This window comes from Serinus canaria, chromosome 4 (assembly GCF_022539315.1).
Source record: "Serinus canaria isolate serCan28SL12 chromosome 4, serCan2020, whole genome shotgun sequence".
In the NCBI taxonomy this organism is placed as follows: Eukaryota; Metazoa; Chordata; class Aves; order Passeriformes; family Fringillidae; genus Serinus; species Serinus canaria.
In genome coordinates, this window is record NC_066317.1 from 13,147,490 (window position 1) to 13,166,569 (window position 19,080).

General features: G+C 38.5%; 1 protein-coding gene across 8 annotated transcripts in view; it reads right to left on the minus strand.

Moving 5' to 3' along the window:
* The window catches only part of DCLK2 (doublecortin like kinase 2), an 80,202-nt gene that overhangs the window by 10,650 nt on the left and 50,472 nt on the right, over positions 1 to 19,080 (minus strand). For 7 of the 8 annotated variants that reach the window (XR_007777468.1, XR_007777466.1, XR_007777467.1 and 4 more), the window contains 6 exons: positions 17,790 to 17,884; positions 11,392 to 11,464; positions 10,313 to 10,421; positions 6,771 to 6,828; positions 3,508 to 3,627; positions 1,615 to 1,761 (listed from right to left, as the gene is read on the minus strand). Coding sequence is in view for 5 of the 8 variants with exons in the window: in XM_050973783.1 (XP_050829740.1) it covers positions 1,615 to 1,761; positions 3,508 to 3,627; positions 6,771 to 6,828; positions 10,313 to 10,421; positions 11,392 to 11,464; positions 17,790 to 17,884 (602 nt within the window). In the remaining 3 variants the exon portion in view is untranslated. The remainder of the gene's footprint in view (positions 1 to 1,614; positions 1,762 to 3,507; positions 3,628 to 6,770; positions 6,829 to 10,312; positions 10,422 to 11,391; positions 11,465 to 17,789; positions 17,885 to 19,080) is intronic. The other variant, XM_050973784.1, reaches the window with a different exon arrangement.

Sequence of the window (19,080 nt, forward strand, 5' to 3'; positions counted from 1 at the left end):
AACCAGACCAACACAAAGAAAGCATCCCCCTAATAAATTCATCTCAGTGTTGCTCCTTAAGTAAAATGTTTATATTAATGTGATTTCAAAGGCATCTAGAATGGAGGACCCCATGATCTCCAGAATGGCTGAATTTATTTGCCTTCCTCAAACAACTGAGCACTGCAATACCTTTCTTCATTCCCCTGTGTAATTCATATCAGTAATGGAAACACTTGTTCTCCTTTATATAACACCTTCATACCAGCTTTGCTCTTAGGGTTTGCATTTTTTAAATGCATGACTAGCAAAGGGAATGTAATTCCCATCCAGACGGGCTGGATGACCCTGTGCAAAAAAACTAACTATGTGCAATTACAGGTAGCAGTTGATGGGAATTATTTGCATTTATATTCAATACCAGAATATTATCTCAGCACTCTGCTGCTGTCAATCACAGTGAGTAAGATTTGCATCTGTTGAGTAATCTCTTTAGGCTTTCTAGGCAGAAAGGGCATTTGTGCCTATTTATAACTGATTCAATCTCTAATGAGAGCTTAAAATTTCTTTGGACTGTCTGTGTTTGGAGATACACTAATAGTATGTGAGACTTCCACCTTCATTTTCTCTCTCAAGTGCCATGTTGCTGTGACTACATTTTCCAGGAGAAGCCTTCCCCCATGCTTCTTTTTGCTAAACAATCTAATTTATTCGAGGGTTTATTTAAATTGCTAAACACTGTCAGTGGGGAAAGAATTGACTATTAATTAGGACATATTTTCAGTTTGTAGTCCTGTCCTTGTTATAGTTCAAAATCCAGTCTGGGATAAACTGTGACTCCTACTCTCAGTTTGAACTCATTAAACAAGACTGACAAACACCACAAAAGACTTTTAAGAAATGTCTCAAGCAGGGGAGATTATGGCCCTGTTTGTACAGTGCGTGACACTTAATATCCAATATGTAATGCACAAGTGTAACCTCTGTGGATAAGTGAGACAGCACACACTGATCCCATTCTGTGGAGAGAATGAGGGGAATGATGTCCTCTGTGGACTGGAGAATAAGTAGTTCCCTAAGAAGACTTCATGGTAATTCTTGTCAGCACGACTGTTTTATGCCTCTGCTGAAAACAAAAGTAGCCAGCTGCCTAGGAAAAGAATAAATGTACATAAAGGGTTAATTCCCAGCCAGAACTCTGGTAAAGCATCAGAAAGATGATCCTACAATGACAATGACAGGAAAAACCCACTGGCTTCAGATGGTAACCATAGGATTGTTGAAGAAATGAAGAAATGGAAGAAATGGCTCTCAGCCCACCTTTCTCCCACTTGCAAACTGATAAATAATTCATTGGCACAGCTTTAAAATTCATTGTTTTGTGAGACAATACTCCTGCTTATCCAAAAGGCAGCCAATTTAATTGTAAATAAAGATAGATCTAAGGACAGGTTTGAGCACAGCTCTCCTGCATTACAGTGATTGTTACCTCATGGCAAAAGATTTACTTCATACATACTTATTCTAAATTAATATGCCTCCTGTTCTCTGCTGTGCTCCTTGACATTTCTACACAAGCATTTGCATTAATGAGAACAAAGCAAGAGAAAATACTGGAAAATAACTGGGACGTACCAGAAGATTTTCTGGTTTGATGTCTCTGTGCACAATGTTGAGACCATGCAGGTATTTGAGAGCACTGGCTAAATTGTAGACCATGGCACTCCCATCTCTCTCTGTGTATTTTGTAGATGAAGTGATGGCATCAAATAGGTCTCCTCCCTATGGAAAGGGAAAAGATTATTGTTTAAAAAATAATTAAGATGGTATTTGGTTAAAAAAAACCCCAAATCCTAAACATGTAAAATCTTCCTTCCCAAAAGACATGCTCATATTCCTGTTAAACAGCAAAAAAAAAAAAAAAAAACGTTTTGCAGAAAGATGATGTTGACATCAAGATGCTAGACTGGGACTTTGGTCATCTACATTAAATTCTTAACTGTACTCCAGGCTTCTGGTGCCTGAGCTTGGGTAAATCACAGATTTTTTTTCTATTGATCTTCCTACCTTTGATCACTCATTTATATTACCTACAGGTACAGGCATACAGCATCCCTTTTCTTCATCTTATCAGTACAATACCTTCAACATATTGAAAAACAGCCCTGATTTTGAGTAAAGCCTAAAATAAATTAGCCCAATAATAAAAAAAAACTCTAACAAATATTCAGCAAATTCAAATTTCTATTGATATTACAAGAAATACCAAATAAATACAGCTGAAGAGGGAAAAAAAGATAAACACATTTCAACATAAATGAATCCACTGATTGAGATACATCAAAGTGCAGAACCTCCAGGTGATTTCTGAATGTGTCAAGCTCTGTTTATGGATGCCCTATTCCTCTGGGAATACACAGCAGTGTGTGAGTTACTGATGGGGCACTTTCAGTCATTACAACAAATTTCCTGTGGGCGTTTCCATGATGGTTTCCTTGGATACATGTGTAGGAGTGATCTGTCTGAGCTGTGGGTGGCATTCCAAGCATTTCAACACACACCGAAGAGAAGAGGCAATTCAGGAAATATAGGTCAAGATGATGGTGAATTAAAACATAAAAAAAATACTGTCTTGAAACCCCAAAAAGCCTATAGGGTATAAAAATAACTTCTAGAAAGGAGGAAAGATGAGTGGGCTACAGAAATTATGTATTCAACAGCTACACACTTTAGAGGTTTCCCAGTCTGGCAACCATTCTAGATGGGACTCCTGAATGTAGCAGTGCTTCAGTCAGAAACCAAAAGTGTTCCTCAAAAAATGAGCAGTGCTCCTACTGCATATTGCTTTTGCTGTATGTTATTTGTATCTGACATGCCAATCAAGCTGATGTGCAGTGTTGCTGTGCATGTACAGAGCTCAGATAAGAGAATGCATGACTAGAACCTGATGTTACCCGTGTATTTGGCTCACAAGGTGACAGCAAAAAGAATATTTGTGTTTTCTCTGTACATGTATGGAAGCAACATCTGTTCTCTGGTGACCTGTTTGATACAAGCAAACGGTGAGATCTTTAGAGTTTTGGTTTTCCAGGATAAAAATCGCTTGAGTTGAATCTATTTGTCTTATCTATTAAGATAAATTCATTACATGAATGAACAGAGAGTTCATTTCCTTAAATCAATTTATTAAATAATGAGAACAGTGAAATCTGTTAGTAAATCCATATCACTATCACCCCTGCATATTGTAGGCATGATATAAAACCCACTATCCACCTCTCTCTAGACTGTGCACATTGCAAAATTACCTAAAATCTGTGTTAATAGTCTAATTACAACTGAAGAGAGAGAGAGATCCCATTCATATAATTGTGTGACAGGTGTATTTGTATGATTTTGAAAATGCAGGTTTCCACTGAAACCTTATTTGATTATGCCTCCCAACATCTTAGAGTTCCCAGATACTGCTCAGATTTCACACCAACACAGAGAATTCAAAGAAGACACATAAAGCCCCCTGAGCCTTACCTTGACCAGCTCCATCACCAGGTAGAGCTCTGTGGGGGTGTCCATCTCCTCGATGAGCATGATGATGTTTGGGTGCTTCACTCGGCGCAGAATAGACACTTCATTTTCAATCAGGTGTTCCTGTTCAGAAGAGGATGGAAGTTTACCTGAAACATGAATTTGCCAATTCACTTTTCCTTTGATCAGCCAATCACTTGATCAGTGAGCACCCCTTTTGCTGATTAATTTATATAACAGACGGTTATTGTCAGTTGCTGGACCTTAACTTGTATTTCATCACTGACCACATTTAATTTAAAATATATTTCACACAGATAACATATGGGGCATCTCCAAAAAAGACCACAGAACATGACAGCAATTCAGGAAGTGTAGGTTATGTTCTTATGTGGGTATTATGAGGTGAAATGAAGTTCAGAACCTTCCTGCCCCCCAGTTGGATCACTGGGACCTGTCACCCCTCATCAAGTTAACATGTTCTTGATCCTCTCCCGCCTTCACCTCTCGTTTGGTAGAGGTTACTCAAGGACAGATTACCTAGGATTTGTATCCAAGGACTCTATTTTTTTAAAAAGTTGTGGAGTATATTCAAGAAAAAAAGTATTCTAAGTGCTTTGGTTATGGATTTTGGTTCATTTTATATGTCTGCTCAGATTTACAATCTGCAAAATGTGTAGTAGCTCAGTTGAATTGTTGTGACTCCAACAGCTTAACAGCACACAGACTGTATTCAATTTCCCCTTCCCTGTGCTTCTGAGGAAGTAATGGCTTTTGAGAACAAATTAGTTTCAAATGCCTTGTTTTCTAGAACATTTTAACACTGGAGAGCAAAAAAAATTATGTGTCCCTTCCACGTGAAGAATGATTTTAGTTTCCCTTTATAAATGCTGGAATATGAATATTGTATTTAGGTTCTCTGCAAAATAAGAAACAGTGCTTGCATCAGCCAGGGGTATCCTTCTACCCTGGCAGGGAGCAAATCATGTCACGGGACTGGGAACTTATCCACATTGAATGCACTGATAAGGAGCATGCACTTCATGCACTTGTGAGCAGAGCATCAGGAGGAGATGTGATCCACTGTGCGTAGGCAGTGCCTGGAGATCTTACACCACTTCACCTTCTTTTTCTGGGGTTATTTATGGATGCACTGTGCTTTTGCCAAAGCTTTCTGTGGCTGCATAGCTCAGAAACCACATGCCAGGTGTGCATCTCGTTTGGTGAGAGAGCAGTGCGGCACACACGGGTTAAACACCACACCTTTGACATTCACTTTGAAAGAGCAGCAATTGTCACTCTGAACAAACATATGCCTGCTCCAAGCAAAGTGCTCTGGAGAGAAAACAAAACAGACAAACAGGAAGCATTTCTGTTAAACACAATGCTGAATCTCATCACCAGACAGACTTGAACAGCCACAGCATACTAAGCCTCAGGGATGGAAGCCTGGAAATTCAAAACTAACATTAAGAGTCCAAGCAAAAACTAGAATGTTATTACAACTTCCTCAGCCTAAAGAACAGGAAACACATTAAATTTATTACACCCATTAATTACAACTAAGGCACAATGGCTTTATCTCTGCTTTCTTGACTAAACTGCTCAGGCATAATTAATACTTGGAATAAACAGTATTTTTTAAAAAGGCTCCAGAATATTGTTAAGCTACTGTTTAAAAATCTGTCCTCAAAAAATGTTCATTAATATGCAGCTAGTTATTTTCAACCACCCCACTGTTTGCTATGTTTTGCCATGAAAAAAAATAGTAATTCCTAAACTCCTTATGGTGTTTCCCTGGATAGTGCAATATATATTTTAGTCTACATTAATATGATTTATTTACAGAGACATTGTTGTGTAATGACCATTTAAGTCACTTGTGGAAAACAGTCAATTGGATTCAAATTTCTGAACAACCAAGATCAAGGAACAATGAGCAACACTTAAATCATCCAAATTTGGGCTGGATGGGTGTTTATAAGGCAGGGCTGCGGAATTGAGTGAGGAAGGAATAAGCTGTAGCAAAATTTAATTATTTCCTTTGTTGGAATTCTTCCAGTATGATTCTACCACTGCCCTAAGTGGTACAAACATCTTGCAACAGTCTCTAGCTTTGCAGATATAGGGCCTTTCAAAATGGGCAACTATGCATCCATAGGGTTGATTTCTTTTTTAAAATATGTTTGAAAGCAAGGAGAATAATAAATAGAAAATTCCTCTCAACTCTACTGTGTAAAACAGATTATTTATCTCCAGACCATTCCAATTTATGATAACTAAGCAGCTGACTCAGACAAGTAATAAAAACTCTCAAAGTCGCAAGCTGCATGCATCATCCAAAAATTTTGTTTGCAGTGGAACACAGTGGGTCACCCTTCCCACAGCTAAAGAAATTGCAACATTTTAATCTGAGAAAGGCAATCCTAGCACTTTTTCTTGTGGCTGCACATTTTTATGATTCCATTCTAAATTTTCTAAATAAACCTGTAGAATATGAGGTAAAATGAAAACCTCATCTCCTAGCATCTAAAATATGGTTTAAAATCTGCACAGATAAAATGTTTCTGTTTGAGAAGCTCTCCTAATAGGAAGTCATCACAGCATCTCACAGCTCCTTACCACACAAGTAGGGGAGGCAGCTTTTCTTCCTTTTAAGAAATATCTATACTCATGAAGTATGAAGGGAAAGAAGAGATCTGACACTCTCAGATATTTGCTTGCATTACATGAAATACTGTTCTCCTGAAGAGACAATGTTGGATTTTTCTGTTTAAAGTTTGAATTAAATGAAAGTTTTCAGAACACAAGAGATCTTTGTTAAAACAGGAAGGTGACACTACATAAACAGAAAGAAAAGGTTATAAATTTTTTTTTCAAATCCATGTTCTGCTTCACAAAGTAACATATTGAGCCATACAGAGAGAAAAAGAAGTGGCAGAGTGGGATGGGAATTGCATAAATAAAGAAATAGCTGAAAATTTCCTCTCTCATATTTTAACACATCAAAATAGTCCAATAAATTTTGGGTGCATATTAGCATTTTTTTTGTCAGCCCAACAAAATAGGCAACAATTAGTTTGTTCTTTCTCTATTATGTAGCAGACTAACAGTCACTGCTTTTACTATTTGGTTGCTGGATACATTATCATCTTGTTAAAGAGATCCTCTGAAAATAGCCAGAAAGTGCAAACACACCCACCATTTAGGACTAATGAGCAGCTGCCAGTGCTGCTTCTGTACACATGCAAATGGTTGTACACTACCTTCCCACAGCACTTGGCCTTGTCTATGATCTTCAGGGCAAACTCCTTTCCTGTGGATCTAAGCAAGAAAAACACGAGAGCCAATAATAAGAATAATTGTGGCATTTTCTGTAAATACACCATCATAACATGCTGGGGCCCGTGGAGGTTGCTGACAGAAAATTCACAGGGCAGACCTGGGTTCAGTTTTTGTTTCCTCAGCAGCATTTGTGCCTGCTGTTTCCCTGACTACCACAACCCAGCTCTCTTGGTCTATGGATCCCAGGATTCAGCTGCAATTTCTTCTTTGTGACCTGGCACAACTCTGTCTCTCCTTTAAGGCAACATGCAAAATTTGCCTTCAGCCTTCCATTTAGCTTTATTCAACTTTGAAGGCTTTGAAGATAAAATCATACACATATATGTGTGAAGATTGATATCTTAATAAAAAAATTCAATAGGATTCAACAGAGTTAAAATGCCATAGTCCATTACAGATAGTCTAAAATCCTGTAGAATTTATTGGGCACTGATTTTGAGCTTTTGTATTACAATTTTTTTTTTTTTTAAAGTATTTTGTGGAATTCTGCAGCAGTCATCTAAAGTCCCATGACATTTAACAGGGTGAATCATAAACAAAGTAAAAAAGGATTAATGTTTTCAGTAAATACTCTCACAGAAAGGAGCTCTTGTTTGTCTTTCATCCCTTTAAGCAATAAAAATCTCCATTTCTCCGGACGGGGGGAAAATGAGTGGGAAAAAAAGCAACAAAAATTTAATTATTTTTTTTTTCTTTAAAGAAATTGTTTCTTATATTATTGATGAATTAAAGATCATATGAAATTGCTGTAAGACCAAGTTGCTGCTATTTTGTACTGTGCCAGTGCCTACAGACCCCGGTGTGCATCAGAACACTGCTAGAAAACAAGAGGTAGGTACAAAAGCAAAAGGCAGATTTTCAAACTTCCAGGATGATTTTCACTGCACTTGGCATTAGATACAACTGGTCAAAATCAGCACCTTACAGAAAAAGGAACTGAATGAACACCTTACATTCCATTTACGCATTATTGAAAAACTGCAGGCGAGAATCCCTGCCCTGGAAGTGCAGCTGCATCTGCGAGGTTGTCATAGTTACAATCTGATCTGGTCTTTAGATAGAAGCCTTTATCTAAATGGTATCTGTGAAATGTTACCCTCTGATGCCACAGACCCGATGGAAGATCTGCCAGGACTACAGCGTGGAAATCACAATCACCATTTGTACTTTACACCTTTGCATCAGAAAGCCTGGGAACAGCTGATCAGCAACATCCACGTGGGGAACCTTCCCGACCCATGCTGTGAGCAGGAGGAGGTAACATTCACAAAGACAATTCATCCAACAACTTCAAATCCCTCTTGCAAATGCCCTCTACTGCAGCACCCATGGAATAAAGGTGGATACGACCCACACAATTTGTGTGCTAACATCCCTGCACATTGTACACCAGCACTGTCTGACAGGTTTCAGGGATTCTTCTCGAGCTGTCAGTGCCCATCTGTTGACTCGTGTCTATATATACAGACACACAGGCACAAAAGAGACCACCTTATTCTTGTCTTGTTCTTTTTGTAGAACATCCCAGCTGGTAGCTGTGTAATAGGATCCTGGCTCCACAGCTAAGGCTTAGCACAAAGCTATCAGAAATTATGTATAATTAATAGTAATTAGAAGAGAAGCATTTACAGTTGGCATTTCTTCTTTTATCATTATTATTAGCAATTGTTTTTGTATACTTATTTTACATAAAATCAATTTAATAATGTTGCATTAAAGATTTGATCACATACAAAACCAGATATTGAAGTGGAATTGTGCCTTTTTAAAATTTTTATAATTGCAGGGTTGTTTCTCCAGTCCACTTTCCTCATTCTAAAAAGCACAGATGACGTTCAGTGACTTAGCACCCTTGTCCCATTTCTAGTGGGATTTAAGTGATTTCCAAAACGCAGAGCTTATATTTCTGATAATAAATATGTTACCTTGTGCTTTTAACCTTCATGAAAACCTCTGGGTGAGGATAAGGGCAGTGGAAAACAAAGGAGATGGTGTAGGGGGTGTCTGGGATCACCTGGCTGGGATGTAAGCACTGATGAGTTACTCCGTGGGTAAAGATGAGAGATTACTGGATCAACAGCCCTTGCTCTTGTGGGAGATTTCAATTTTCCCAAACATTAAGTGGCAGAGCAGGGAACTCCTTGTGGTACTCAAGAGGATCTTTGGAAGCAAGGTGGGGTTTTGCTGCAAAATTTCAGAGCTGTGGTTGGTGCATGGGGGGAGAGGAGAGGAAAGGCCAAAGGCCCATCAGAGCTGGAACTGGCCAGTGCTGAGTCACTTAAGCCTTTCTTAAGTGTGTCAATAGCAAAGGGAGCTGGAAAGAAAACACTGGAACTTGCTAAAGACTGTCACCTGACTGACATTAAGATAAAGCAAAGGCATGGAATGCTTTTTTTGTTTGCCTGAGTCTTTAGTGGCACTGATATCAGTCGGGCCACCCAGTCTCCTGAGCCAGAGGACCACTAGGGTGGGAGCGGTGACCTTCCATTTGCTGACACTGAATTTCCAAGGGCATGACAGAAGACCCAGGAAACTGCAGACCTCAGTTCTGGAATGAGATGTTTCCATTCCAAATTCTTTTTCTTTCAATTTAACTAAAACCAGCAGGTGAGGATCAAATAATAGAATGTTTCTTTAACATTTATGTTTTTCACAGTCATTTGCTGAGTTTTCCCAGTATTTGCGTACAAATTGGAGATTTCTCATAATATTTAGGAAACTGAGATAACTCTCAGGTTGATGAAAATAGCAGAAGGTGGTTCTAAAAAAAATACATTGAGAAAGTGACAGTCAGATCATCTGTTATGTTTGCACTGGCAGCAAAGCTTGCAGAGGAAGAGCAGCAGCACTGCACAGGTCTGTAAAGGTATCCTGCCTGCCCCACAGGGAATCAGGCACAAGGATATTTCAGGCTCATTGGAGTGTTCATTTGAAGTGTCTGGCTCCTCCACACCACCAAACACAAGCAGAGAGCCCAAGGGAGCCACCAGCACACGCTGATAGCCAACAACTGCATGTCTTTAAGAGTGCTCTACCCCCAGAATGCTGAAAGCTGTGAAAAATCACGTCAGCAGCAGAATTGCTGAGGCAGAAAGGGGGGAAGGGGTCTCTCAAACTCTGTTTAGATGCCACAGAGAATTTCCTGTCGTCCACGACCATCTGTAGTGTGAGAGACTTCTTGAAGAGCTGTGGTGTTTCCTGAGGAGGCACCATGAGAAGGTGATGCCTCCTTTGTTTTGTGGGATAAAAAGCCCTGGTTCTTTGCTGCTCTCTCTGTATCCCTTTGCTAGAAGAAAACACAGGAAGCTATGCATGTTTTGCTATGCCTATTTCTCCTGAAATGTGTGCATATTTTTGCTACTGCTCTTTGCTTTCATCTCATTACATTTGTCTAGGAAATTATGTTAATGCACAGGGCTTTATCCAGTACAATAAGCAGCAGGACTGAAGTCTCCTCGCTCACCGTTCCACACACTCCTTTACAACAGCGAAATTGCCATCACCAATCACCTTCCCCACTTTATACTTCTCAAGAATGGTAGATGACCCTGAGAACTTGTTTCCATTCAAGCCTGTAAAAAACCAGAGAAGTCAATAATGCAAGCTGAAGAGAAGTGTCAGCAGAATGCAATAAATCCCCAGTGGGCTCCACAGATAAAAAACAGTCACAAATACAAAACAAAACATAAAAGTAAGCTGTTTTCTCTGCTGCAATTCCCTTGGTTTTATCTCAAGTGTAAAGAAGAACAAGATGAACCCAAAGATATTTGACCTTTCAACACACAAATAAGCCTCTTGCTACATTTTTGTATAGGCATATTCTAAAAATAATGAATGCAGTTAGAAGTTCTTAATCTAAAATTTTCTGACCTCAAATTACTTTTTTGACTTCTTTTTTTTGCAAACTCAAAGCAAAAATGCAAATAAGATACAGCTACAATGCATATAAAAGACCCAAAAAGTTTTATCTGCTGAATTCCTTCAAGTTCTTATAGGTACTCCTAAAGCATCCAAAATGCAAGCAATTTTGATAGATGCTTATTTCAGTATTTTTAAAATAAAAAACATTACTCCAACATGAAATTCAAAAATATTTTAAAATAATTGACTTTGCTGTAAAGAGATGAGGAACGAAAGGTTTGATTTAGCGAAGGTCAGTTGATTGGCCAGTGGTTCCAGAGAGCTAAAGCACAAGGAGCTCTTTTGAGGAGAGTTCCTCTTTCAATCCAGCCACAAACACATTTCCAGTGATAAGGCAGGTCATGATAAAAATCAGCCAAATTCCTGACAGCGTCTACTGAAGAGCAAGGTCCAGTAATATGCTGCCAATGGACAAAAAAAAATTAACAAAATTTATCTCCTTACTTTACTGCCTTGATGTATGAATTGGGCTAAAATTTTTCCAAGGTGAGTCAACAAGGTAACAAACATCTCCAAACGGAAAATGATTTAGAGTCATCAGAAGGCACCAGATAGTGCCAATGCAAGAGCCATCCACAGCAAGACTCTGGCAAGGATTGCCAGCAGTTATTGGTGTTCTACCTTCAGGACTCTGGCAACGGAGTGATTCAGGTACACCATTCACATTGGAAGAAGATCCACCATGTGGGGAGATCTGCAAAAATACACAAGAACTTCTAATTTCTGACAGTAATCACAAGAAGGAGCCATACAAAAAAGCAGCTAAGTTGAAAAAAAAAAAACCCACTAAAAACACTTACACAGATTCATATTACTTTTCTACTCTCATCTGATTTTCATTCTTGTTTTCTCAAAGTTCATCATCATTGTCACTTGTACCAATTTAAGATTCAGCCACAATATTTCTATTTAGCTAAGCAGTTGAATAGACTTCAGTAAATAGCAAAGAAAAGTCCTCACAGCTACACCTGCAATTTTGGCCTAGGTGGCCAGGTACATCTATGATAATCAGATTTATTTTGCCATCTATCAGGCTATATTTTAATCTATTATAGATGTGAGGATTTTTGTGAAGATTTTGACACCTACAAACATTTCAAGTTAGATGTCAGATATGTATCCAGACATAGATCCAGTTTTAGTAACTGTGACACTGTAAATAAACAAATATCTAAATAATTTTCAAGCATGACAGCTGAAGAAAACTGATTTTCCTGCACTAACATCTTAATTGATACTGGATTTGAATCTTCATGATTCCACTTTGTCATCCTGTCATACTGCCCAGGCATGTAAACGATGCTAAGTTTGTTTTTTTTTTTGAAAAGGGGTGGAAGCATAGGAGTGAATGCCATAAATAGTAAAATACACTGGATGTGTTGTGTGCACCACTTTTATAAGCTCTCCTATTACAGTTATATAGGGATGCTGCATGAAAATAAAGTTTAGATCATTTCCCCTCCTCTATGTAACATTTCTTGCTGTTCTGTGAAGTTCCAGATCTTGTTTTCTTCATGGGCCATTATGGTGGTTTTCAGCACCCACCACAGGAAGGATTAAAATGCTTCTCTGCCTTAAGCTCAGTGTCTGTTGAAATGGCTTTGCAGACACCGGGAATGCAAATGCAGCATTTTGCCTTTTAGCTGACATTGTCTGGTTACACTGCTGAATATTTTAAATCATTAACACTATTGTCAGGGAAAGAACTGAACTGACAGATAGGGATATTGTCTAAAGGCTCATGAAATGCTAATGAATGCTCAAGTTTCTAGTGGCAGCTGAGCTGCCAAATCAGCTAAAGGTACAGTAACTGGAAGCTGTACGACTTAATTTTGCAGAGCCCCTGAAACAACGAAGTTCACCAGTGTTTGGCTCAGAAGTAGCACCAAACAGCAAGCAGGCAGCTACTACACTGCTCCTTGCTAATAACTTAAACCCAGGCTATGTTAAGGCTGCTGTCTTTCTGAGCTGTCTGTCTATTTAACAGGGATTGGGAACAAAGACATTTGGGTTAAATGACATTTGTACAAAATCAAGAGTCAGTCTCTTAACCAGTCAGCCACATTTTCTTCAAACAAGAAGCAGAGATAGCAGAACAGACCATGGCCAGGTATTACTCATCAGCCTAAAATATTAGTAATCTGTTTCGGGTTTTCAGTAAGTGACAATGCATGGGAACATCTAGCCCACATTTCCAACTTCCTTCAGTCTTGTAATCAGGGCAGAGCATGACTGGGCACATTCCTTCTTACCACAAGAAGGAAGCAAACATTAACAGGAAAAAAAGCTAAAATGAATACAAAAAAAAATTAATGCTGCCATTGTGGCTGAGGTGTTAGATGACAATCTGAAATGGCAGGTTTAACCCCAGCTCTGCCACAACTCCACAGCTGTTAAAGGATCCACAGACCCTCATAAACAAACCCATATTCTCTTCCAGTAGAATGGCACCTTGGTTGGCAAACCTCTGCACTCAGGATTAAGAGTGCCCCTGACACAAATGTTTGTGGAAACATTTGGGGATTATTGAAAGAAAAACCTAACTCCTTGGCAGCTACATGGGATGGTGGTGAATCTAACTGTGGAGTATCAGCATTTAGGGGAACTGTGGATTAATTTTGCAGAAAAATTCTCTGAAATCTGGAGACACTTTAGTTATGCCATTGTAATTCATCCTGAACAGCTGTAGCAAGAAGGGACTAAAAGATATTCTGAACATAAATAAAATGCTATTTATAGAATTAGTGTTTCGTAGTGAAATTGTATATATTTACTATTATAATGCTTAATAGTAACATAACATGTAAGACAGAAACTCAGTGGTTTTTTTGGTCTTTACACATGAATTGTAAATTCACCTAATGCATACCTTAAATAATCCCTCTAGGAACTGCTGTGGCCCCTGTGTCACTAGGCTGGATAATCACATGTAAATGATCTTTACATATAACTACACACAAAGCACATGTGTACAACACTGAAGAGATCAAAAACCTTAATGAAGATAGGCACTAATCCTTCAAATCACTTAAGCACATGTTTAACTTTAAGTACATTAACATCTTCATTGAAGTAAAAGAGACTACTCAATTGCTGAAAGTTAAGGAAGTACTTAAGTTATTTGTTGGATCAGGTTCTACTGCCCTTTCACTTTGGTCATGTGGTCCATCAATTGCAAAAGTAACACCCAAACAAATTCAAACACAAATCTATTTAGCATAATTCTGAGTCTACCAAAGGCTTCAACGGTAAAGCCTCCTTATTTGGATGATTTTCTTTTTAAAAAGATTGCAAGACTTTGTGGCCCTTAATTCCAAGAGAGGACAATAAGGCAATCCAAGTAAGCATAAGGAAGTTTTGACACCATATTGTATTTGCAGGGTCCCCCATGGCAGGGAGGAATGATGAATCTGGCTCCATGTTTTCAGAAGGCTAATTCATTGGTTTATTATACTACATTATATTAAAGAATACTATACCATACTAAAGAATACAGAAAGGATACTTACTGAATGCTAAAAAGATAATAACAAAAAACTCATGACTTTTCCAGAGTCTCGACACAGCTTGGCTCTAATTGGCCAATGAGTCAAAACAACTCACACCAGAATGAAACAATCACCTGTGGGTAAACAATCTCCAAACACATTCCACATGTGAGCACAACACAGAAGAAGCAAATGAGGTAAGAAAACTGTTCTCCGTTTTCTGGGAGGCTTCTCAGCTTCCCAGGAGAAAAATCCTGGTCAAAGGGATTTTCCCAGAGAATGTGAATGCCACAACACCACTTTACAAAGTTACACCAATTTCCAAATTTAATTAGTCTCTGGATGTTTTTTATGGTACAATATGTGCAGAATAACAGATGCATTAGAAGAGCTGAGAGTCAAATCACCCATAACAGCTTTGCATGGAAGTGTACACTTAGAACAAAAACAAAATGTTAAACCTCTCCACTGCCTACAGAACTTCTCTTGGTCAGCTGTCCTGCGACACCAAATGCACCATTACCATTATTATTAACCCATACACCAGATTTTATCTCCATTGGAATTCAAAAGAAAAATAAGCATCTCAGCACATTTGATCAAAAGAGAACACGGCGCAGAGTAGTAATTTACTTCATGCCCATACTTGATAACTTTAATATCTAAATTTTCACCTTGAAACAAGGCCTCTGCTAAGTGAAATGCTGAGTTACAGAGTAATTCTGGGCTGTTAAAAATAAACAGCCTGAATAAAACTATATCGGGTATTGGGTGCATAGTATCCACATCTGTCACTTACTGGAATAAGGGCATTTATTTGGGTTTGTGGGGAAATTCTGACATGTTTACTATTATTAAGGCATAGCGTTAATTCCTCACTTCAATATAACCCCAGAGACCACTATTTAAAACACTTCTGCAAGCCTGGGATGCTGGACTTACTGGATACACTGAACAATTAATAGCACAAGGGCACTCTGCTTGGAAGAGCTAGAAAGGAGAGAGAGACAGCCCTTCCCTTTAAAGATAAACTGTTCACAAGGAGTCTTTCTTGTGAGGAATTTTCCGTGCCTGAACATACCACTCCTAACAAAAGAGTTGTGAAGCAGAAGGAATCCTTGGGGACTGAAGAGGCTTCTCTTTAAAGGAATAGTGGCATTCAGAGAATATGATATAAGATTCAGTGTCTGAGACTGAGAAGAAATTGCTGCTGCAGTCAGTATTTTGCAAGTTGGCTGCCTTGATGACTAGCACTATCACTTATGCTCTACATTGATTGTCAAACTACAAAAAGCTTAGCAAGGTTCTAATCTGTAGTAAAATATTTTAGCTTACTCTGGCTTTTCAAATAAAACAGTGCAGTTTAAAGTGCAGTTCAAGTGCAGCTGCTCTGATGTTCTGCTCTTTACAGGAAACAGAAACATCAACCCTGGGGTTTTTTTTCCCCCTTTTTATGCTGCCTCAAGCTTGTACAAAACCATTATTCAGTCCTGCTGTTTCACCCTCTACAAAAACAAATATATATGATTTGTGCACAATAAATCACTCAAAATATTGAACTCCCAAAGACAGAAAACTCTAAAATACACTTTATTCTGTCACTGATATAGTATTTATATATGAATTTTCATTCAGCTGTAGTCATGGCACCGTCTTTGTACAAGTGCAGGAAGCCATACTGCCTGTCTGTGCAGCAGTGCAGTCTTAGCAACAAGGAGCTATTAAACAACAGGGAAAAGCAATATCCTCCTAATAATAAAATTGTTCCCTCTTCCCCCTTTTCTCTCATCAGAGTAACTAAAAAAAAACCCAATTTCACAAAACAGTGTATGAATTTCTTAAAATAATCTGGTTTTGCATAAAACTATGCCTCTGTGTTACAGGTTTTATGCTTCCCTAAAAAAGTCCTTACTTCTGCAACATAATTGAGAAACAAGTGTGACTGAACAGCACACTTGATCCTTTTGGAATTCCCCTGATAACTTTCCCTATCCTTTTCCTCAGGAGCACAGCTGGGACACAAATGCATCCTAAAGGATAAAACAAGAGGTACTCACTACCCCAGTAACACATCAGATCTGAAAGGCTTAATTTGGTTTTGCTGTTCTCTTTGGTTGCATGGAGGTGAATAATTTGGCACAAAAACCCATTAGTACCCAGCACCAATTAAATTCCAAATTGAAAATGTACAGCAGCCTACTTGAGTGAAAGTGAATGGGAAAGGGGACATGCCCAGTTTGGTGAGAATTGCTTGCTGCTGTCAGAATTATCTCTGCCTTAATGGAACTTTAAACAGTTAAAAGCAGAGAGGGCAGCAGTGGAAAAAACCAAGGCAAATGATCTTGTTTCTAAACTTGTAATTTCATTAAAGAAAGACCAAAGAGCATTTGTTAAATATAGTGCAGACCAGCTGAGAGCCTCAAGCCCAGTGATTCTGGTGTCCTCTACTGTAAGCTCCACAGAGGAGCTGTCCAGACAGATTTTAAGACACACAGTTCTAATTTTCCATGTCAGAACTATTATTGCTCTTGAAGATTATTGAACAAACAGCTACCGATATAATTTTAAATTAATTTAGAAATTGAACAATTAAACAAAAAAATTAAACAAATAAATTAAAATAATCAAAATCCTTTGTCAGAATTATCATCACAAGCAGTCTGGCAAAAACCAGTGCCAATACTCCTTGCAAAACAAGACTTGATAACAATTAGCATGTCAAAACCCAAATCTGAGCACTATTCAAATCACGTCCTTGAGCCAGTCTCTTAACAGAGAAAACAGTTTTCCACAGAATTATGCAGCCTCTTCACAAATGCTGTGCTCACCAATAGGAGCTATTACTTGATCAGAATAATCAGTGCAAACCACCCAGTCTGCTTCCAGAAAGGCTGCAATTTATGATTCCATAAGAAAATTCCCCTTGAAAGGACAGCTGCACGAATGCAGCAATGAGATGCTGCACTGTAACCCAGAATGTTCCTTTTATTTCACTGAGCCAAAGGCACAGAGCAGCATCCAAGAACTGCAAATGCAGCCAGTTCTGAAGTGGAAGAGAAATCTCTTGGTGCAACACAGAAAAATCTGCCAGACATCAGGCTGCTCCCAAAGGAAGCCCTTAAACTCTTTCTGGCAGGAGACTGGACTGAGGGGTGAAATTTGTGCCAGGGAGAAATAAGTCTGCTTTACATGAAACTTGGGCAATGCTGCAGACTATAAGAACAACACTACATTTCTATAGGCTGAAGGGATACAAATTGCTTGGAGGATTTCTGCAGTCCACAGAACAATGGAACATTTGGAGGACAAAGTGACACATTTGAGCCAGCATCATACTCTGCCTTTCCTAAGCTGAGTGTTCAACCCAGACAAAACACAAAAATCTTACTTCAGATCTGTTCTCCACATTAGCAGAAATCATACTTGCAAGGCTACCCTCCAAAATTATAGCTTTTTAATTTTCCTTAAGCACCAGTGTCACACAACCACACAGTAATGAAATTTAGGGAGTTTAGTGGTTCTTGCACTTACCTTGAGTCCACGAAAGCTGCCTGGGCTTGTTGGTGAAGAGCTGGAGGACTTTGTAGATTTTGGGGTGGATAACTGACTGCTTGGGGTTCCATTAACTGGCCAAAGCAATGAAAATGAACAAATGAAAGAAAATATTAATAAAAATCAAAAGGTCTTACTGAAGTCTGCAAACATATAGACCAAAAGAGAGTCCTCAGTGTTCAGGAATAACATTTGCATGTCAAAAAACTGCACCCTAAAAATTTATGTGGCTGGATATGGGATCAAGGAGACATGCAAATATTGCATTGTCATTCCAGAGACTAAAGAGACCCATTCTGTCCTTTGCCAGGGAAAGAGTTTCGGGCACAGAAACAAAGGAAAAAACAAGCAAACAAACACCAAAAAACCCCACAGCCTTCAAAAATTGCATAATAAACTGTGGTATCACACAATACAATTTAAAGAAAGAAAATATTTCTGAGGATATTTGACCCTCCTCCTCTTCAGTTTGGATCGAGGCCTTACTTTCTAGCTAGAATGTTTCACAGAACAGCTCTAAAAAGAAGAATTAACTGTTTGTGTAATAGAAAACTTTAGCAGTAGTTCAGAAAATGTTCATTTAGGGGAAAAAAACCTCCACAAGAGAAAAGCTAGTAGGCTGTTTTTGAGCTTCTAATAAGTACAAGCATCTTTGAAAATATATAATATCCTCCCTCTTGTCTTTAAGAGTTTATTTGTTTTAAGTCTAGAGTTTTAGACAGGCCTCATACAACATTTGTTATCTCTCTGGTATATTGAATATTACATAGGTCAGTCCTTGTATTTTTCTGAAAAGGTCAAACTGACAAATTATATTATGCAGACAGAACAGTACACTGTACATCAGACACAAATATGATGCAATGCTAAATGATGAGACATCATTTCTTTTCAGCTGATCCTCATTTTTCATGGGAGAGAAAAATACTAGGCAGAAATTTAAGAGGTAAAAATCTTCATAGGACGGTGATGAATTATTTTTCCAGAAAGAAAAGACAACCCTGGTAAACAGAAACTGAGTTTCAAATTAAACAACCTGCACAATTCCTTTACATATTCAGGTCTGTCATGGGTTATACATCACTTCAAACTACGATTTATTTTACAGGTGCCCACTGACCCAGCACACTAACATTATCTGAATATGGGAGATACCTTTCAGGGACTGTTTTTACAACCTGGGCAGCCCATCTGCCACTAAGCCAGGCTGACTGCACTGCAACTTCCACAAATCCCTGGTTTTCACAAAAATCTCCTTCTCTCATGTATG